The 22,435-nt window shown below is 42.9% G+C and overlaps 1 protein-coding gene across 5 annotated transcripts in view; it reads right to left on the bottom strand.

The window, feature by feature from the left end:
* The window catches only part of CCNI (cyclin I), a 46,057-nt gene extending 23,629 nt beyond the window's left edge, over positions 1-22,428 (bottom strand). For 3 of the 5 annotated variants that reach the window (XM_049885971.1, XM_049885973.1, XM_049885975.1), the window contains exons 1-2: positions 21,866-21,955; positions 11,606-11,762 (exon numbers count right to left, since the gene is read on the bottom strand). In XM_049885971.1, the coding sequence (XP_049741928.1) occupies positions 11,606-11,719 (114 nt within the window). In that variant the 5' untranslated portion in view covers positions 11,720-11,762; positions 21,866-21,955. Of the gene's footprint in view, positions 1-11,222; positions 11,333-11,605; positions 11,763-21,865 lie in introns of those variants that run through there. The other 2 variants (XM_049885972.1, XM_049885974.1) reach the window with 2 other exon arrangements.
* Between the last annotated feature and the right edge of the window lie 7 nt (positions 22,429-22,435).

Below are 22,435 nucleotides of genomic sequence, written 5' to 3'. Positions count from 1 at the left end.
TGGCTATGTGAGAAAAAGCACCATATACTCGACACTGGTTTAGAGCATATACAGACCCTGAGAACCGGGCAAAGTACTGGCACCTAGCTGGCACCACAACTGTGTCTTTAGGAGACCATTCCATCATTCTATCAAGCCAGCTGCTTCAGGATGATGAGGAACATGGTAAGTTCAGTGAATTCCACAACCACGGGTCCACTGCCATGCTTCATTTGCTGTGAAGTGAGTCCCTTGACCAGAGGAAATGCCGTGTGGAATAGTGCCATGAATTGTGTCCCCCAAAACGATGCGTCAACTTGGCTAGATTCTAATTCCCAGTATCGTGACTGCCCACCATTTTATGTGATTTTCCTATATGTTGTAAATCCTACCGCTATGATGTAATGAGATAGATCAGTGGCAGTTGTACTGATGAGATGTACAAGATTAGTGTCTCGTGCTGGTCTCTTTTGAGATATAAAAGAGAGAAGTGAGTCGAGAGACACAGGGACCTCATACTACCAAGAAAGCAGTGCCAGGAGCGGAGTGCATCCTTTGGACCTGAGGTTCCTGCACTGAAATGCTCCAAGACCAAGGGAAGATTGATGACAATGCCCTTCCCCTAGAGCTAACAGAGAAAGAAAGCCTCCCCCCTGAGTTGGTGCCCTGAATTTGGACTTCTAGCCTACTTTTTTTTCAGATTGTGAAAAAATAAATTTCACTTTGTTAAACCATCCATTTGTGGTATTTCTGTTATAGCAGCACTGGATAACCAAAACAGATTTTGGTACCAGGAGTGGGGTGCTGCTCTAACAGATACACAAAATGTGGACGCAGTTTCGAAACTGTGAATGGATAGAGGACTGGCAGCAACGGAGAACCAGCACCAGCAGACCCCACTGACCAGTGCCAGACAGCACTGGAGCCAACCCACGGAGCAAGAGCAGTGCCTGTGCACAGGATTGGCAGAGTGGGGTGCCTACGGGTACTTATCGGTGGAGCTAGACTTGCTGACCCACGGAGCAAGAGGGCTGAGTGCCTTCTGGCCCAAGTTTACTAGCGGAGTGGGGTGTCTCCAGGCACTTACCGGTGGAGCTACAGAGCTTTGGAATACTTGCCCCAGCTGGGCAGATGTCGGTGTGAGGCCCAAGGAGCTGAGAGGTCAAGAAACCAGGAAGCAGAAGTTGAAGAGACAAGGAACACAGGAAGCCGACCTGCCTCACTCTCAAAAGTCATGGCCAGGACCTCTGGGGTTTCAAAGGGTGGAGCCATGGCCTCGGTGTTCCTAACAGTGTAGTTGCCACTCAGATGGAACAGGAGAATGGTGCACCTAAAGCCAAGGGAGCAGAGTTGCCACCCCAGTGGGCCTGGAAAGTGGAGCTGAAGCCCAGCGCCAAGAGGCCTCCACTCAGAATCTGGAGAGTGTGGCCAATACCTGGAGTCTCAAGAGCAGGGCCATTATGTAAACAGTTTCAGAGAACAAAAGATTATTTTCAGACCTTTGAGGGCTAATGTAATGTGCTCTTCTGACTTGCCTGGCACCTGTTATCCCTTCTTTCCCTCGAGGTTCTCTCATTTGTAACGGGAATGTCTAGCTTGTGCCTGTTCTGCCACTGTACTTTGGAAGCAGATAACTTACACATTCTGGATTTCACAGATGAGGAACTTTAAGATTTTGGACTTGGAATTAAGACTTTTGCTATGATATGATGGGGCAAATATGTTTTACACGTGGCAAGGACATGAATTTTGAGGGGCCAAAGGGTGGAATGTCATGGATTGAATCATATTCCCAATTATCTGTCAACTTGGCTAAGTCCTGATTCCCAGTATTGTATCACTGTCCACCATTTTATGTAGTTTTCCTACATATTGTAAATCCTATCACTATGATGTAAGAAGATGGCTTATATCCGTTGCCATCGAGTCGATTCTGACTCATAGCGACCCTACAGGACAGAGTAGAACTGCCCCACCAGGTTTCCAAGGAGCGCCTGGTGGATTCGAACTGCCAGCCTTTTGGTTAGCAACCATAGCTCTTAATCACTATGCCACCTGGGATTCCTGAGATGGCTTAGTGGTAGTTATACTGATGAGATCTACAAAATTAGATAGTATCTTGGACCAGTCTCTTTTGAGATATAAATGAGGGAAGTGAGCCAAGACACATGGGGACCTCATACCACCAAGTAAGCAGGGCTGGGAGCAAAGTGCGTCCTTTGGACCTGAGGTTCCTGCACTGAGATGCTCCCAGACCAAGGGAAGACTGATGACAGTAACCTTCCCCTAGAGCCGAGAGGGAAACCTGATGCCCTGAATTTGGACTTCTAGCATACTAGGCTGTGAAAAAATAAATTTGTTCGTCAAAGTTGTCCGTTTGTGGTATTTCTGTTATAGCAGCACTAGATGACCAAGACGGATACCACAACAGTGGATGAGACATTCTGTAAGTCCACAGATGGTAGTTTTGGCAGAGCATTACGTGCAGGCAATGCAAATCTATATCCAGAGTGTCTATTCCAGTAAGGACAAAAAGGTGCCCACTTCCATGATGGAAGTGGTTCAATGTAATCAACTTGCCACCAGGTTGCTAAGTGATCACCTTGAGGGATGGTGCCATACAGGGACTCAGTGTTGGCCTCTGCTGCTGGTAGATTGGCCACTTAGCAGTAGCTGTAGTCAAGTCAGTCACGGTGAGTAGAAGTCCATGTTGCTGGGCCCATGCATAGCCTCTAACCCTGCCACCTGGCCACTTTGTTCATGAGCCCACTGAGCAATGATGGGAGTAGCTAGGGAAAGAGGATGACCGGTTTCCACAGAACGCGTCATTCTATTCACGACTGTTAAAAACCATCCTCTGCTGAGGTCATCCTTCAGTGAGCATTCACGTGAGACACAAACATCTTTGCTTTTTTGGCCTATTTAAAGAGGTTTATCCATATACCTCTTCCCCATAAATCCTTGTATCCAATTTTCCAAATCATGCCCCTGACCATCCAGCCAAACCACTGGCCACAACCCATGAATCAGTACACAACTGCACATCTGGCCTTGTCTCCTTCCAAGCAAAGGGAACAACCACGTGCATTGCTCAAAGTTCTGCCCATTGGGAAGATCTCCCTTTACCACTGTCCTTCAGGGAGGTCCCAGAAAGGGGCTGTACTGCTTGCCACTGTCCACTTGCTACTGCTGCCTATCTCACAGAACCATCTGTAAACTACACACAAGTTTTTTCTTCTTCAGTCAACTGATCATAAGGAACTCCCCATGAGGCCATAGATGCAGACTGGGAGATGGAAGGTAATATGAAAGGAGTGGAGACCACAGTCATCTGAGCCACTTTCTCATGCAGCTTACTTGGGCCTTCAGGTTCTGTTCAGGCCCGATCTCGAATCAGGCCACATGGTGACTTGGTGCCCTATGGTTAAGCATTCAGCCTCTACTAAGGCCCAGTATCAAGCCAAAAGCTGTTTCTCAAAAAGAGAGTAGTTATCCGCAGAGGATGGCAGGGCTTTGCTCCAAAATTCTAAGGGTCTATGCCGTGATTCACCAAAAGAAGCATGCCAAAGACCCCAAACAGCACCTCTGTCACGGACACTTCGAGCACTACTGAATCAGCTGGATCATATGGCCCAAATGGGAGAGCAGCTCACACAACAGCCTGAACCTGTTGCAGAGCCTTCTCTTGTTCTGGGCACCACTCAAAACTAGCAGCTTTTCTGGTGAGGAGTGAGCTTCTTGGATCAGGTGGACACTTGAGACTATGCTGGCATCTCCTGCCTGGAGGGGAGATGAGAGGGTGGAGGGGGTTAGAAGCTGGCGAAATGGACACGAAAAGAGAGAGTGGAGGGAGAGAGCGGGCTGTCTCTAGGGGAGAGTAATTGGGAGTGTGTAGCAAGGTGTATATGAGTTTTTGTGTGAGAGACTGACTTGATTTGTAAACTTTCACTTAAAGCACAATAAAATTAAAAAAAAAAAAAACTAGCAGCTTTTCAAGTCACATGATAAATGGGACAGAGTAGCACGTCCAGATGAGGAATATGTTGCTTCCAAAAGCCAAAGAGGAAAAAATAACGAGGGGCGGAGCCAAGATGGCGGACTAGGCAGACGCTACCTCGGATCCCTCTTACAACAAAGACACGGAAAAACAAGTGAATCGATCACATACATAACAATCTACGAACCCTGAACAACAAACACAGATTTAGAGACGGAGAACGAACTAATACGGGGAAGCAGCGATTGTTTCCAGAGCCTGGAGCCAGCGTACCAGTCAGGTACGGCACAAGCACAGAGACCTGCTCCACCCCCCTGAACTAACCCCGGGAGGGGGACTAGCCGGTTCCACGGGCGGCGTGGGACGCAGCCGTTAGGAGAAGTCCCCGGGAGGCAGTGACTGATCTTGGAGCAGAAAGAGCAGCATCCGAGCCGGGGAACCGTCCCGCAGGGATTTGGACTGCACGCAGGTACGCCATAAACACGGAGAGTTGCTCCACCCCCTGAACTAACCCCGGGAAGGTGACCAGCCGGGTCGCGCGGGCGGCGTAGGACGCAGCCGGTAGGAGAAGTCCCCGGGAGGCAGCGACTGGTATTGGAGCGGGGAGAACAGCGTTCCAGCCGGGACACTCGGTCGCGGCACAAGCACGGGGAGCTACTCCACCCATCTGAACTAACCCCGGGAGGGGGCCCACCTGGTTCACGGGGGCGGCACGGCCACGCGGCTGGAGGGACGAGAAGTCCCCGGGAGGCAGCGACTGATTTTGGAGTCGAGAGTGCACCGTCCCAGTAGGGGAGCCTTGACGCTGGGCGTGGGGCTGGAAGCGGAGGATCTGACCGTGACTCCAGCGGGCCAGACCCCCTGGGGGCAATCTCCACACAGCCAGCACACATAGGCGACGCGCCCGCGGGAATCTCAGATATAATAGTCATTCCAAGCAAGACAAGCAACTCTGGCTATATTCTGAGGTGCTACTCTCCTATCTCTCTGTTCCCTCCCCCACCCTCCCCAGGCGGCTTCATTAACATCTGAATAGCCTGAGCCAGAGGGAGAACTCTGATAGGGATCTGACTGCTGTTTTTTTTTAGCGGATTTTCTGGAAAAACTAGTTTCCCAGTGATGGCTCGGAGACAACAATCCATATCAAACCACTTAAAGAAGCAGACCGTGACAGCTTCTCCAACCCCCCAAACAAAAGAATCAAAATCTTTCCCAAATGAAGATACAATTTTGGAATTATCAGATACAGAATATAAAAAACTAATTTACAGAATGCTTAATGATATCACAAATGAAATTAGGATATCTGCAGAAAAAGCCAAGGAACACACTGATAAAACTGTTGAAGAACTCAAAAAGATTATTCAAGAACATACTGGAAAAATTAATAAGTTGCAAGAATCCATAGAGAGACAACATGTAGAAATCCAAAAGATTAACAATAAAATAACAGAATTAGACAACACACTAGGAAGTCAGAGGAGCAGACTCGAGCAATTAGAATGCAGACTGGGACATCTGGAGGACCAGGGAATCAACACCAACATAGCTGAAAAAAAATCAGATAAAAGAATTAAAAAAAATGAAGAAACCCTAAGAATTATGTGGGACTCTATCAAGAAGGATAACCTGAGGGTGATTGGAGTCCCAGAACAGGGAGGGGGGACAGAAAACACAGAGAAAATAGTTGAAGAACTTCTGACAGAAAACTTCCCTGACATCATGAAAGACGAAAGGATATCTATCCAAGATGCTCATCGAACCCCATTTAAGATTGATACAAAAAGAAAAACACCAAGACATATTATCATCAAACTCACCAAAACCAAAGATAAACAGAAAATTTTAAAAGCAGCCAGGGAGAAAAGAAAGGTTTCCTTCAAGGGAGAATCAGTAAGAATATGTTCTGACTACTCAGCAGAAACCATGCAGGCAAGAAGGGAATGGGACCACATATACAGAACACTGAAGGAGAAAAACTGCCAGCCAAGGATCATATATCCAGCAAAACTCTCTCTGAAATATGAAGGCGAAATTAAGATATTTACAGATGAACACAAGTTTAGAGAATTTGCAAAAACCAAACCAAAGCTACAAGAAATACTAAAGGATATTGTTTGGTCAGAGAACCAATAATATCAGATAACAGCACAACACAAGGTCACAAAACAGAACGTCCTGATATCAACTCAAATAGGGAAATCACAAAAACAAACAAATTAAGATTAATTAAAAAAAAAATACACATAACAGGGAATCATGGAAGTCAATAGGTAAAAGATCACAATAATCAAAAAGAGGGACTAAATACAGGAGGCATTGAACTGCCATATGGAGAGTGATACAAGGCGATATAGAACAATACAAGTTAGGTTTTTACTTAGAAAAATAGGGGTATATAATGAGGTAACCACAAAAAGGTATAACAACTCTATAACTCAAGACAAAAACCAAGAAAAACGTAACGACTCAACTAACATAAAGTCAAACACTATGAAAGTGAGGATCTCACAATTTACTAAGAAAAACGCCTCAGCACAAAAAAGTATGTGGAAAAATGAAATTGTCAACAACACACATAAAAAGGCATCAAAATGACAGCACTAAAAACTTATTTATCTATAATTACCCTGAATGTAAATGGACTAAATGCACCAATAAAGAGACAGAGAGTCACAGACTGGATAAAGAAACACGATCCATCTATATGCTGCCTACAAGAGACACACCTTAGACTTAGAGACACAAACAAACTAAAACTCAAAGGATGGAAAAAAGTATATCAAGCAAACAATAAGCAAAAAAGAAGAGGAGTAGCAATATTAATTTCTGACAAAATAGACTTTAGACTTAAATCCAAAAGCCAAAGAGGCCCACTAGGTGTTCTGCCTCCTTTTCAGTTGCGGAAGCAGCCAGACGTAATAACTTATCCTTCACTGAGACCCCTAAAAATTTCACTGAGGTAGAAGGTACCTGAATTTTTGTGGGATTATCTCCCAGCCTCTAGCACACAATATTTTACCAGTAAGTCCTGAGTCACACTTCTTCCTTACTAGATCCAATCAGCAAAATGTCATGAGTCACACTTCTTCCTTACTAGATCCAATCAGCAAAATGTCATCAATGTAATGGACCAGTGTGACATCTTGTGGAAGGGAAGGGCTATGAAGGTCCCTGCGGACTAAATTATGACACAGGGCTAAAGAGTTGATGTAGCCCTGAGGTAGGCAACTGAAGGTGTATTGCTGGCCTTGCCAGTTGAAGGTAAACTGTTTCACATAGTCCTTTCAAACAGGTATAGGAAAATGGCACTAGCCAGGTCAACAGCTGTGTTACCACCAGGTACCAGGAGATGTATTAATTTGCTCAAGCAATAAAACTACATCTGGAACAGCAGCTGCAGTTGGAGTCACCACCCGGTTAAGCTCTTGATAATCTACTGTCATTCTCCGAGCTCCATCTGTTTTTTGCACAGGCCAAATTGGTGAGTTAAATGGGCATGTGATGGGAATCACCATCCCTGCATCTTAAACTTTAAGTCCTTGATGGTGACAGTAATCCCTGCAATCCCTCTGGGAATGCGGTATTGCTTTTTGTTTACTATTTTCCTAGGTAGAGGCAGTTCTAATGACTTCCATTTGGCTTTTCCTACCGTAATAGCCCTTACTCCATTTGTCAGAGATCCAACATGGGGGTTTCTGCCAGTTGCTAAGTATGTCTATTCCAATTATGCATTCTGGAACTGGGGAAATGATTACAGGATGGTTTTGGGACCCCACTGGACCTACCGTGAGATGGACATGAGCCAAGACTCCACTAATAACCTGACCTCCATATGCCCCCACTCTGACTGGTGGACCACAGTGATGTTTTAGGTCTCCTGGAATTAGTGTCAGTTCAGAGCCAGTATCCAGTAATCCCCCAAAAATCTGATTATTTTCTTTTCCCCAATGAACAGTCACTCTCATAAAAGGCCATTGGTCCCTTTGGGGAAGCCTGGAAGATAGATTAACAGTATAAATTTTGGGCAGTGTACTAGAGTCCTTCCTCAAGGGGACTCGGCCTCCCCTTCATTCAAGGGGTTGTGGGTTTTTAAACTCGTTCAAGTCTGGAAATTGATTGAGGGACCATGACTCTCTCTTCTGGCGATTCAAGTTACACTGCCGTTCACCTGACTTAGAATCCATCTGTTTGTACATATCAAGTAAATATTTAGATTTCCTATCTACTTTACCCCTAGGGGAAACCCTGGTGGCGTAGTGGTTAAGTGCTACGGCTGCTAACCAAAGGGTCGGCAGTTCAAATCCACCAGGCACTCCTTGGAAACTCTATGGGGCAGTTCTACTCTGTCCTATAGGGTCGCTATGAGTCTGAATCTACTCGACGGCACTGGGTTTGGTTTTGGTTTTGGTTACCCTCAGGGTGACTAAGTAGCCAGCGCTGTAAGTTCACAGGAGTCAGACTATTCTGATTACAGCTTTGACTCTGCTGCCCATTACTGTAACTACGTCCACCTTGTCTTTATCAATTGAGTGCTGCCATTTGGCCCCTACTACCACAAGGTCTGCTCAGCCCCATTGTAGTTAGGTGTCTTAATTCAGTTAGGGCAGTTCCCACCTTCAAATCTGAAATAGCAATCACAGCAGTCTTCAAGGATGCTGGAGCTCCCTTCACAAGTTTGTTCCTCACAGTTGTGGTAAAAGGTGTGTCCTCTGGGCACTCCATGTGTGGGTCTGTGGGTCTAACCTGATAAATCCACTCTTCCATACCAATTCCCTAAGCCTCTGTATACCTTCTACAGTATACCACAGCAGGTCTGGTACTTGATTTAGTGTAGGCCACTGCATACTCCACACTCAGCAACCCAACCAAATAAACTATCAGATCCTTTCCTAACTTCTCGAGCTGAAACACTGAATGAAGGATCTGTGCTTAGTGGACCCGTATCCATAAATTCAAACTGATCCATCTTTATGTTCTCTGCACTATCATCCCATACCCTTAATAGCCATTCCCACACATATTCCCCAAGACTCTGTACATATTAGAAAAGTCAAGCAGTTCTTCTGGAGTGCAGCATACCTCCTCCTGGGTCACACTTTGTACTTCACCTTTTGGGGCTCACTGGGACTTAAGTCTAGTTATAAGTCTGGAAGCCAGAACCGGTAGTGTGGAATTGTACTGAGAACATTCACAACATTGTCTTGTAAAGCACCTTCCTCAGGCGATGCCCCAGGCAATGACTCAGGCAAGGGCTCTTCAGAGGCAGCTGGGCTAGGGCTAATCTCGTTAGATGGGAACGGTGGGGCTAATGGTTTTTCTGGGCAGGGTGGTGTAGCAAACATGAAGTAATCTCTTCAGATGGGAGTGGTGCTATTGGCAGGAGTGATTCAATGAAATTTAGGGGCTCAGTTTCTACAGCTTCCTGATTATCTGCCCGTATGTCCCTATCCCAAGTTTCAGGATCCCATCTCTTCCCAATCAATGCCCTCACTATAACTTCAGACACCTCGAGGTTGGCAATTGAGCTGGCATTGTAATATAGCCACTCTTTCAGTAAGACCATGGGTTTGGTTTTCGGCAATACCAGCTCTGTTACTACAAATAACGCCTTCTTTCAAAGCACAAATGGAACCTCTGAGGTAGTTTATGCAGCATTTGAGCTCTGACTCTGAAGCCCTGAGTGCATCTGTTTCTTTCACCAGTTTGCCTAGGGAAAGTAGCATTGACCAACCAGTTTCCTTATACGTCTCATTATGACAAAATTCTAGATAGCACACGTCTTTACCCAGAGCCTTGCCTTTCACCAATACCTGATCTATTGGTGGTGATATTTTGCACATTTTATCACCACCTCATGCCATGAATTAGCAGTGCCCTCTTCACTGCTAGAAGCAGAGTCATCAACATCTTTAAGACTAACCAGACTTGAGAACCAATTTAGAAAACTCATCCTTATGATTTTGTTTCTCTAAAACCGCTCTTGGTACCACACATCTTAGGCTGGGTTCTCTAGAGAAGTAAAACCAGTAAAGTGCATAAATACATGCATAGAAAGATTTCTATGAAGGAAACAGCTCATGCGATTGTAGAGGCTGGAACATCCCAAGTCCATGGATCACAATAGAGGCTTCTCCTGACTCATGCAGCTGCACGGGCTTGCAAATCCAAGATTAGCAGGTCAGAAAGCAGGGCTCTTGTTTACAGGCTATGAAGATCGACGAATCCTAAGATTGGCAGGTAAGTTGCTAGTTCAAGTCCCAAAAACTGGAGGTCAGATAAACAGGAAGTGGCTACAGGATCCAGTGCATGCAAAAAGCAGAATACCCACTTACATTTGGATGCAGGCCACACACCCAAGGAAACTCCCTTTCAACTTATTGACTACTCACAGCAGATTCCATCATGGGGCTGAATGCATATAAACATTGAGAATCATGGCCCAACCAAGCTGGCACACAATCCTAACCATCACAAGGCATTTGACAAAATCCAACACTCTTTCCTGATAAAAAGTCTCGACAAGATAGGAATAGAAGGGAAGTTCCACAACATGATTAAGGGACGTCTAGGAAAAACCAACAACCAATGTTACACTCAAGGGAGAAAGACTAAGGGCCTACCCGTTCAGAACGGAAATGAGACAAGAATTTCTGCTATCACCACTTCTATGCACTAGTCTTAAGCAAACTGGAACTACTGCCTGTTGACATTCAACTACTGCTTAATATCTCATTCATGAAATGAGATAGCACATATAATTGCTCCTAGCATAGAAGGTACTCATTCAGGTCAACTAGTCTTCAATTTACTACATGACGAATTAGTAACAGTAAATACAAAACATACTTCTTCAGCTTGTGGAGAAGAATGATGGAAGTAGAGCAGAACATATAAATTTCAATTCAATAACCTATGAGCAAAGAATAACCTAAACCAACACAGTAGGGGTTAAATATTTGTCATTCACTCATACTTTAATAAAAAAAATTTATTGGCCACTACTGTGTATGTGAACAATGGTGTTAGGAACTAGGGATAAAAAGATACTCAAGATGTACAAGAAGTTTTAGAGAGGAAAAACTTCACCGTTAGTTGTAAAAAATAACTATTTAACAGAAGTATAGCAATCTTTAAAAGACATATTAAAAAAAAAAAAACAGAAAACCCAGTGCCATGGAGTCATACAGCCAGTAGTAATTCAGAGGTGAGCTGTCTCCCAAAAAGTTTTCCACATTGGTATTACCTTAGTAGTTTGCTTGAAACCCTTATAAATATTGATGCATGGTAGAGTGACTTTCCGTCCACTAAAGACAATGGTATGAAGATATTCAGCCTCCATGGCTAACTACACATCTGGAAACAAAGAAAGCTTACTACTGTCAATATTAGGCCAGGAGGAAGGAGAAAGGAGATAACTACTCCTAAAGCTGCAACTTAGAAAACAACGAAACAGTCAAAAGCAGATAACTCCTTTTGTTTCAGATAGAAATTAAATGAATAGAGAATATCATTTAACTGTACATATTTCTCCAGTGTAGCTGTCAAGATATTATTTATTGTATTCGACAACAGTACATGTATTTCTAATAAAACTCAACTATCTAGACTGAAAAGAGAAATCATTACCTGATTTGTAGGCATTTTGCACACATTCACCTTCCACATCTGGGCTTCCCTAGATATTGCCTTTTGCAACAGGAAAGACAATCTCTGGTTTTCCAAAGGTCCTGGAAACTTCATGATATCCTTTGGATCTGCCTGTCACCCAGTATGATGTAGCTACCTATAAAATCAAATATAAACAATGCTCTTTATTTAATTATAGAATAAGTACAGCATGTGTATGTGTGTATGTTGCTACTTATTAAGCAATTCATAAAACAAAGTAACGAGGCAGTCCAGAATTTTACAGCTCTTTAAAACATACATTAAAATGTTACAATAACCGGTTATCTAAAACATTTCTCACTTTAAATTTGAAACTCAGTTATTCTGAAGGTAGGACAAAAAGGGAAATAAATGGAAAAACAGGAAAGAAAAGCTAAGAAAATTATAGTTCTAATACAGCTGGACCAAACTGAGTTCCAAAAAGAAAGGATAGAAGATCTACAGAAGGGAAATCATCTAGGAAATAATTTACCACCCTCATTCCCTCCAAATCTAGAATGGAAGGCCAAGTGTGTCCAGATGAAAATATCTAACATGATGAGTGACAAAAAACCCATATTAAGGCACAGCATTGTGACAGGCCACAGATGAAGCTCTTAAACAGGTCACAGCGATAGAATCTACAAACATAAAACAGGTCATATAAAAAGGATAAGACATCAGATTTCTCAACCGTAACAGTGGAAGCTAAGTGACAAATGGACAAATCCTTCAAAATTTAGAATTTCTGAAATAAATTCAATACCCAGCCAAGCTCTCAGTGAAAATACAGGAATAAAGAGCTTCCAGACACGTAAGGTCTCGATTTTTATTTTCTGTGTGCCCTTTTCCAAAAAGCTACTCAAGAATGTATATTTTCAAAATAAGGGAGTAAATCAAGAAAAAGGCACAGAATCCAGGAAACAGATCTAACAGAGTAGAGAAGCAAAGACAATTCACAGAATTATGGTGAAAGGGTCTCCAAGTACAGCTGAACAGCAAGTCTAAAAAGCAACAGTGCCAATCAGTGCACAGCAACTGAGAGTCCAAGATAGATATCTCTAGGTTTAAAAAAAAGAAACTACAGCTTTGAGAGGTTTGACTGTGTGTAGAAAATTGAATTGACAGGCTGTTAAAGAATGTGAAAAGACAGCTAGATTTGATGAATGCTCAGCAAACGATAATTAAAAAAAATTATACAATGAAATATAATCATTAATATACCATAATATTTACATGGTAACAATAAAAATACCAAAAATGGATTTCAACCAACATCGTGATAAAACTGTTGAAAGGATTAAGGGACATGTGTATGTGTGTTGGGAGAGGGTAGAATGAGACAGCCAAATCTTTAGCTTTCATACTATGGAATTTGTTAATCTCTAAAACTGAAATATCAAAGAACAACAGTAGGGCAATGCCATGGACTGAATTATGTGCACTGCCCCCCCCCAAATGTGTGTAGCAATTGGGCTGGGCCATGATTCCTGGTATTGTGTGATTTTCCCATGTTTTAAATCCTGCCTCTATGATGTTAATGAGGGAGGATGGGTGGCAGTTGTGTTAGTGACCCAGGACTCAATCTATAAGACTGGATTGTGTCTTGAGGCAATCTCTTTTGAGATACAAAAGAGAGAAGGGGGCAGAGAGACAGGGGGACCTCAAACCACCAACAAGGCAGTGGTGGGAGCAGAGCATGTTCTTTGGACCCAGGGTCCCTGCCCAGAGAAGCTCCTAGTCTGGGGGAAAATTGATGAGAAAGCTGACAGAGAGAGAAAGCCTTCCCCTAGAGGTGACGCCCTGAATTTGGACTTTTAGCCTACTTTACTGTGAAGAAATAAATTTCTTTCTTAAAGCCATCCACTTGTGGGATTTCTGTTATAGCAGCACTAGGTGACTAAGTCAGGCAAATTATTTGAAAATATAATCTCAAGTAACAAGAAAAACAGGTTAAAAGTTGAGCGTGATTAACCTCTGGGGAGTGAGAAAAGGGTAAAGGCCTGCCACAGAGTAATGCTGTTTTTCATCACAAATCTAACTATTTGACTTCTTCAACTACATTCATGTGTTACGTGCTTCAGATTGGTGGCATTTAAGGATTTTTTTTTTTTAATGCCTGGAATTAACATACTGAATGTCCCAGAATTTTGATAAAATTGAAAAACAAAAATAAACCTTGCCTTCAGTTTCCACATACCCTTCAAGTCCAACTACTATCCTCATTCCTCTTTATCACTTCATCACATACTTCACCTGACTCAATTTACTGCAGAATATTCAATTTATTGCTGATGGCCTTGCTTAACTAGATTATGATCTTTTCCTTCTTACTCAAGCTTCTGAGTTTTTGCAATTTTCTACAATGAAGTTCTTCCCACACTAAGAAAAAAAGTAAAATGAGAGGTAAAAGAAATACCTATCCTTAAAGGCCCATTTCAAAGGTAATTTCTTCTAAAAACTCTTCATTCTCTAAAGAAATATGATTTCTCTCTCCTCTGAGAACAGCTTCCCTATATCTAATCTACTAAATTATCAACTCCTTTGAGGTCACAACTACCAGTACCATGTTTTTATCACTATGCCCTCAACACAGTACTCTGATGAAACAGAGATTCAACCAATCGTTCTGCTTTCAATACTCGGGACCACAAAAAAAAAAAAAGAAGAAAATCAAAATACCAAAGTCTAATCTCCCTTTCACAAGCCAATCCTTCAAATATTTGAAGGCTGATGTTACACTCACCAATTTTTTTTTTTTAATAGTTCATTCAATGGTTCCTCACATGACATGATTTCTGCTCTTCTAAATTAGTACCAGTTCAACTATTAATGCAGTCTAAATCATTAGCCATTTTTTTTAAAGGCCATACCACACTACCAAGTCAATTTATGGTCAACTAAAAATATTAAGACTTTCCCAGGTACACTGTTAGGTCAACTCCTCTCCACCCACCCCATTCCACTGTATGTGACTTTTTGTTTGTTTTGCACATCCTTGTTCAGAACCTCATATGTATTCTCTCTTTAAAAAAATAATCTTGTTAGATTCAATCCACCGTTGTATTCTGCTGAGGTGTTCAGTGATTCCAACTTTGTCACCTTAGTACTTTTCTTCAGGTTCTCCACAATTAGATGAGCAAGCTCATAATTTCATCTAAAACTGAGATAAATATTAATCTTAGAAATGAAGTATAAACTGGATAGCCGTGTGTCAAGAGGCATTTAGAAGAAACACCTATATTGGATGGAGGTTTGACTTCATGGTTTCTAAAGCTTCTTCCAAATCTCATTTTTAGTCTGCAATTTCTGAACTATTGTCAAACACCTCGAAGTTATTTAATTCTTTCATTCCATTAGCTATACCTAACACGGTGGGTTAACAGGACCCATTGGCCTTCTCAGAGGCTGGCTGCCCCTTGTGACTACTTCTCCCTTACAAGCCAACTTCCTTTGAAGACATTTTTAGGGGAAGATAAATGGAAGCAGAGGGGGACATGTAATTCATATGAGGAGGAATAAACCCAGGTTCAAGGGATTCCTGCTCTACAATCCCCAATAATTAAGACTCTCAGTAAGACTTGCAAATATTAGGGGTCATAGTAGCTTTTTTAAAACAAAGGCATATGGACGGGTCAAAGAAGAAATCACAAAGGGAACTGGAAAATACTTTGAGATGAATGAAAATGAAGAACCATACCAAAACTTATGAGATACAGCTAAAGCAATCCTTAGAGAGAAATTTATAGCTGTAAATGCCTATATTAAAGAAGATCTCAAATCAATAATCTTTCACTTTAAGATACTGGAAAAAGAGCAAACTAAACCTAATGCAAGCAGAAGGAAGAGGGTAGATTAAAGTAAATCAATGTTAATTTACTCAAATTGCCAACTGTATTGTGATTCTGTAAAACAATATCCCTACTCTTAGGAAATACACCCGGAAAAATTTAGGGACACTATGCATGTAATTTGTAGATATACAATGAGAGAACAAATAATAAAACAAATACAGTAAAACGTTAACAACAGGTGAGCCCAGGTAAAGGATTTCCTCTATGTATGAAATTACTTACAAATAAATTTAAGAATTTATTAAAAACAGTAAAAAATAAAAAAATGATTTACAGAATCACCTATACTATCAGGGTATTTTTTACACACCTTTTATAAGACTATCATCTAAAAAAAGGTGCCACACACTGCTGAGTAAACAAGAGAAACTCAACAACTTCATTAATACAGAATTTTTACACTTAATTAAGTCATAATGCCAACTCTAGTAATAACGCCGTGTTGGTGCTGACTTCTGGAACTTAGTTCTTCCTTTTCTGAAAACAGGCATTAATGTGACCATGCTAGAACCTACTATTCCCTCCCTGACTATGCTCCAGCAATAGTAAACTACTGGTGCTTCTAATTCCAATACCACATGCTCTTTTTCAATGTCCATGCCTTTCTCCACCCTGTTCTTTAAGCTTGAAATGTCCTTCTGTGGTCAACACTACCCTTCCTATAGCGTTGTCGTTCAGATCAGTATGCAACTAATACTCTGAGGCTCTGCAGTTGGGCCCTGCTTTTCTATATGTTATTGTTCTTAGGTGCCATGCAGTTGGTTCCAACTCACGGTAACCCCAAGTACAACAGAATGAAATACTACCTGGTCCTGTACCATCCTCACAATCTTTGCTAAGCTTGAGCCCACTGTTGCAGCCACTATGTCAAGCCATCTCATTGATGACCCTCTACTTTACCAAGTATGATGTCCTTCTCCAGGGACTGGTCCCTCCGGATAACATGTCCAAAATACTTGAGACGAAGTCTCACCATCCTCATTTCTGAGGAGCATTCTGATGGTACTTCTTCCAAGGCAGATCTGCTTCTTCTTCTGGCAGTGCATGGCATATTCAATATTCTGAGCCAACATCGTCATTCAAAGGCGTCAATTCTTCTTCAGTCTTCCTTATTCATTGCCCACCTTTCACATGCATATGTGGTTGTTCTTAAGTCCGTCAAGCCGGTTCTGACTCACAGTGACACTATGTACAACAGAACAAAACACTAGCCAGCACTGAGCCATGCTCATGACCGCTGTTATGCTTGAGCCCACTGTTGCAGCCACCGTGCCAATCCATCTCCTCAAGGGTCTTCCTCCACTCTACCAAGCATGAAGTCTTTTCTCCAGTGACTGGTACCTCCTGATAACATGTCCAAAGTATGTGAGATGAAGTCTTGTCATCCCTGCTTCTAAGAAGCATTCTGGCTGTACTTCTTCCAAGATAGACTGGCTCATTCTTTTGGCCAAAACCAAACAAAACCCACTGCCATCGAGTCGATTCCGACTCACAGTGACCATATAGGACAGAGCAGAACTGCCCTGTAGTTTCCAAGGAGCGCATGGCAGAGAACTGCCAACCTTTTGGTTAGCAACTGTAGCACTTAACCACTACACCACCAGGGTTTCTTTTGCCAGTTCACGTATATTCAATATTCTTCGCCAGCACCATAACTGAAAAGCATCAGTTCTTTTTGGTCTTCCTTATAAACTGTCCAGCTTTCACATGCATACGAGGCAACTCAAAACACCATGGTGTGGGTCAGTTGCACCTTAGTCCTTAAGGGGACATCTTTGCTTTTTAACACTTTAAAGAGATCTTTTGCAATAGATATGGCCAATACAATAAATCTCCTTTGACTTCCTGACTGCTACTTCCAAGGGCACTGACTGTGGACCCAAGTAAAATGAAATCCTTAACAACTTCAGGATTTTTTCCATATATCATGATGTCGTTTACTGGCCCAGTTGTGAGGATTTCTGTTTTTTTCTGTTAAGGTATAATCCATACTGAAGGCTGTAGTCTTTGATCTTCATCAGTAAGTGCTTCGAATCATCTTCACTTTCATCAACCAAGGCTGTGTCATCTGCGTATTGAAGGTTGCTAATGAGTCTTCCTCCAATCCTCATGCCACATTCTTCTTCATATAGTGCAGTTTATCAGATTATTTGGTCGGCACACAGGCTGAATAAGTACAACGAAAGGATACAACCTGACGCACACCTTTCCTGACTTTAAACCACGCAGTATCCCCTTGTTCTGTTAGAACCGCCTCTTTGTCTATGTACAGGTTCCTCATAAGCACAACTAAGTCTTCTAGAATTCCCATTCTTCGCAATGTTATCCGTAATTTGTCATGATTCACTGCTGAATGCCTCTGCAAAGTCGATAAAACACAGGTAAACATCTTCTGGTATTCTCTGCTTTCAGCCAGGTTCCATCTGACATCAGCAACGATTTCCCTTCGTTTCACGTCCTCTTCCGAATCTGGCTTGAATTTCTGGCAGTTCCCTGCTGATGTACTGCTTCAACCATTTTTGAATGATTTTTAGCAAAATTTTACTTGCATGTGATATTAATGGTATTGTTTGATAATTTCCACATTGTGTTGGATCGTCTTTCTTTGAAATGCACATGAATAGGGATCTCTTCCCGTTGGTTGGCCAGGTAGTGTCTTCCAAATTTCTTGGCACAAATGAGTGAATGCTTCCAGCATTACATCCATTTGTTGAAACATCTCAATTGGTATTCTGTCAATTCCTGGAACCTTGTCTCTTGTCAATGCCTTCAGTGGAGCTTGGACTTCTTCTTCCTTCAGTATCATCAGTTCTTAATCATATGCTACCTCCTGGAACAGCTGAATGTTGACCAATTCTTTTTGGTATAGTGATTCTGTGTATTCCTCGCATTTTCTTTTCATGCTTTGCACTGTTCAACATTTTGCCCATAAAAAACCCATTTTGCCCATTGAACTCTTCAATACTGTAACTCAAAGCTTGAATTTTTTTAACTTGAGTTCTTTCAACTTGAGAAATGCTGAATGTGTTCTTCTCTTTTGGTCTTCTAATTCCTCACCTTTGCACATTTCATAATACTCTTACTTTGTCTTCTTGAGCTACCCTTTGAAATCTTCTGTTCAGTTCTTTTCATTATTTCTTCCACTAACTTTAGCTACCTTACATTCAAGCTTCAGAGTCTCTTCTGACATTCATTTCGGTCCTTTCTTTCCTGTCTTTTTAATGCCCTTTTGCTTTCTTCATGCATGATGTCCTTGATGTCATTCCTCAACTCATGTGGTCTTTGCTCATTAGTGTTCTGAGGTGGGATATACTCAAAGTTGTACTTTGGCTCTCATGGATCTGTTTAATTGTCTTCAGCTTCAGCTTGAACTCACATATTAGCAATTGATAGTCTGTTCCAGTCAGCCCTTGCACTTGTTCTGACTAATGACACTAAACTTCTCCATCATCTCTTTCCACAGATATAGCTGATCTGATTCCTGTATATTCCATTCCACCAGGTCCACATGTATAGCTGCAATTTATGTTGCTGAAAGAAGGTATTTCCAACGAATAAGTTGTCGGTCTTACAAAATTCTATCATATGATCTCCAGCATCATTTCTATCACCACAGCCTTAATTTCCAACTACTAATCCTCCTTGTTTCCAACCTTCCCTTTTGAATCACCAATTATCACTTCATCTTGACTGTATGTTTGAGCAATTTCAGGATGCCCTTCAATTTCTTCATCTTTGGCATTAGTGGTTGGTGCATAAATTTGAATAATAGTCTTAGTAATGAGTCTTCCGTATAGGCATATGGATATTATCCTCTCATTGAGAGTGTTTTACTCCAAGATAGAGCATGAAATGTTTTTTCACAACGAATGTGATGCCGTTCCTCTTCAATTTGTCATTCCCAGCACGGCAGACCATATGACTGTCCAGTTTGAAATGGTCAATACCAATCCATTTCAGCTCACTAATGTCTAGGATACCAATCTTCAAGCATTCCATTTCATTTCTGACAGCTTCCAGTTTTCCTTGATTCATACTTTGTACAGTTCATGTTCCGATTACTAATGGATGCTTATAGCTCTGTTTTGTCCTTTTGAGCCATGTGCCATCAGCATATGAATGCTCTGAAAGCTATGTCACATCTAAGTGACATCTATGTCACTTTGGTTGACTACTTTGAGGAGGCAGCTCTTCCCCAGTTATATTTTGAGTGCCTTCCAACCTCAGGGACTCATCTTCCAGCACTGTATCAGACAATGTTCTGCTGCTATCTGTAAGGTTTTCATTGGCCAGTTTTTTCAGAAGTAGAGCACTAGGTTCTTCTTCCTAGTCTGTCTTAGTATAGAAGCTCTGCTGAAACCTGTCCACCATGGGTGACCCTGCTGGTATTTCAAATACCAGTAGCTTAAGTTTCAGCATCACAGCAACATGCAAGCCATCAAAGTATGACAGACAAATAGTAATTCTAAATCTGTAGTTGGATATAATTCTATTTTTGCACTTAATTGCTCCATGATAACTGAATATTTGTAGACCTGCCCTCCTCTCTAACCTAGAGTTCCTTGATTGCAAACAATCTCCAGAGTTTAGCGTTATGCCTAAAAAATAATAAAAAATTACACTTTTTAAATACTTAAAAAGCAAAAGCAGTGCTTACTACTCGGTTAGGTATTATTCAAAGTGCTAAGCTGTATTAATTTATTTCATCCTCACAGAACCCTATGAAGTTGGTATTATTAAACCCATTTTGTTGTTATGATCAGTTGCCATCGAGTGCATTCCAACTCACGCTGATGCCACATGTGCAGAGTAGAACTGCTCCATAGGGTTTTCAAGGCTGTGACCTTTCAGAAGCAGACCTCCAGGCCTTAATTCTAAAGTGCCTCTGGTTCGGTCTAGAGAGCCAACCTTTCATTTAGTAGTCCAATGCTTAACCATTTGCACCACCCAGGGACCACACCCATTTTACAAGTGAAGAAACGTACAGAGAAAGGTTAACACTTACTCTTCATTTTGAGAGCATTAAACGACAAGAATAAAACATGTACGCACACTCTCAGCTTCCATTCTTGACCAAGACACATTCTAGAGTTCCATTCCAACCTCCTAGGAATTCACATCGTCACATGAAACTTTTCTAACTGCAAATCACCTCTACCGCTCTTTCCCAACACAGGCAGATTCTCTCTACTGGTGTCTTTCATCAGTATTTGTTAAGAAACCACTCTTAGTACATGGGCTCAGAATTTCACCCCTCTGACTCCCATAGTTAAAACCTAAGTCCTGTCCAATGTTTCTTAATCTATGTATCTGTCCTTTTCTATTTCCCCTAACAAAACTGACAAAAGAAAAGCTATAAGTAGATAACACCACTGTTATTTTCAACAAATTCATTTTGGGACACAAATCACAGAGCAAAGAGACTGCCCAGGTAGAAATTCTGGCTACAGGGTTCTAGCTGTGTTTTTAAAGAGAAAGTTAAACTTTGTGGAGCCTCAGCCTTCCTCATCTGTAAAGTAAATACGCTACCTGCTTCAAGGAGTCATTTGAGAAATAAAGGAGTGTAAACCACTTAGAACAGTACCTGGCAGATAATATGCCCCAACAAGTGTTATTATTATCATTTAACGCCATGTTCTCCTGCTCTAACACTGAGTGGTACCCAACTGACAGCATAAAATCTAAATACTTTAGTATAACAGTCAAAGACTTCCACAGTCTGATCCCACCCTATCTCCAGAAAGACCTTTCACTCTCTACGCTCCCACGGAAGCGATGTGCAACTTAACCCCTGGCTCAACAAAGGCTACTTTGCCTTCCTTTCAATATTCTGGTATCTTCATCTGCTCTTCCGGGTGCAATTCTGCTCCTACCTTCCACCGTACCCCCCCACAACACACACACACACACACACACAGCACCGGCGGTTCACCCCACTCATTTGGCACTCACTCTACCTTCCAATATAAATGATCTCCCGTAGCTCCTGAGAGACGGTTAAGGTTGGGGGGGGGTGTCCCCTTGTGTATTTATACAGGCTCGCGGTGCCTACAACAGGCACTACAAATCAGGTAACATGCTGTTGCTACAAAAAAAGTTACTCGCTGACACAAAAACTGGCCTGAAAGGGAACACAACAGAACGTTTTTAGGCAGGGCGGGTGCCGGGCTGTTTCTGCAGGAGGGCGAGCGGAGGCGTCCCAAAGGTTTCCTTTGAAGCGGGACAGGGGTCGGCGGGACGGCGATCTGCCGGGGTGCGCGCTAGCCGGGCCCCTTGCACTGAGGCGGCGGGGGGTGGGGAAAGGGCGCAGACCGGGGGGCGCAGAGGCGGAGCGCGCCGGCGCCGGGCACCGAGACGTGTCGAGTCGCCCGCCCCGCCCCCTCACCTTCTCCTCCTCTTCTTCCTCCTCCTCCTCCTCCCCGGCAGAGCTGTAGGCCTCACAGTGGTGACGCGGGGTCATCCGCGGGCCCGTTACCACCTCATTTTCCTATGCGCGCGGCTGCAGGGCGCACGGGACGAGAACAGGACCGACTGAGGAGGGAGAAGAGGGGGACCGGGCCTGGGGGCGCAGGCGCTCGAGCGGGACGGGTCGCACGGCTGCGGCTTGTGGGTCGGGCCGGTCAGCGAATTAGTTCCATGATGACCCCAAACCTGTGGCCGCCGCAGCCACCGCCTGTCCCGCTCCTCCAACCGCCGCCGCCGCTTGTGTCCGGGTGGGGAGGGGGCTCCCTCTCGCCATAGGGCGGCGGGGGCCGGGGAGAGGCGGAGGGGGAGACCGGCTCTGCCCCTGCCCGGGGGATGCGCCTCCAAGGGGAAATGGTGAAAGGGGGGAGGGGGGAAAAAGAAAAAAAAAAGAAAAGGAAAAGGGGGGAAAATAAGAAAAAGCGAGACAGAGGCGCTGCCGCGTCCGCTCGCGGGAAAGGCAGGGGAGGGAAGGAGGGAAGGGAAAAAAGAG

Source organism: Elephas maximus, chromosome 5, assembly GCF_024166365.1.
Source record: "Elephas maximus indicus isolate mEleMax1 chromosome 5, mEleMax1 primary haplotype, whole genome shotgun sequence".
Classification (NCBI taxonomy): Eukaryota; Metazoa; Chordata; class Mammalia; order Proboscidea; family Elephantidae; genus Elephas; species Elephas maximus.
This window is presented reverse-complemented; position numbering and strand designations above follow the sequence as displayed.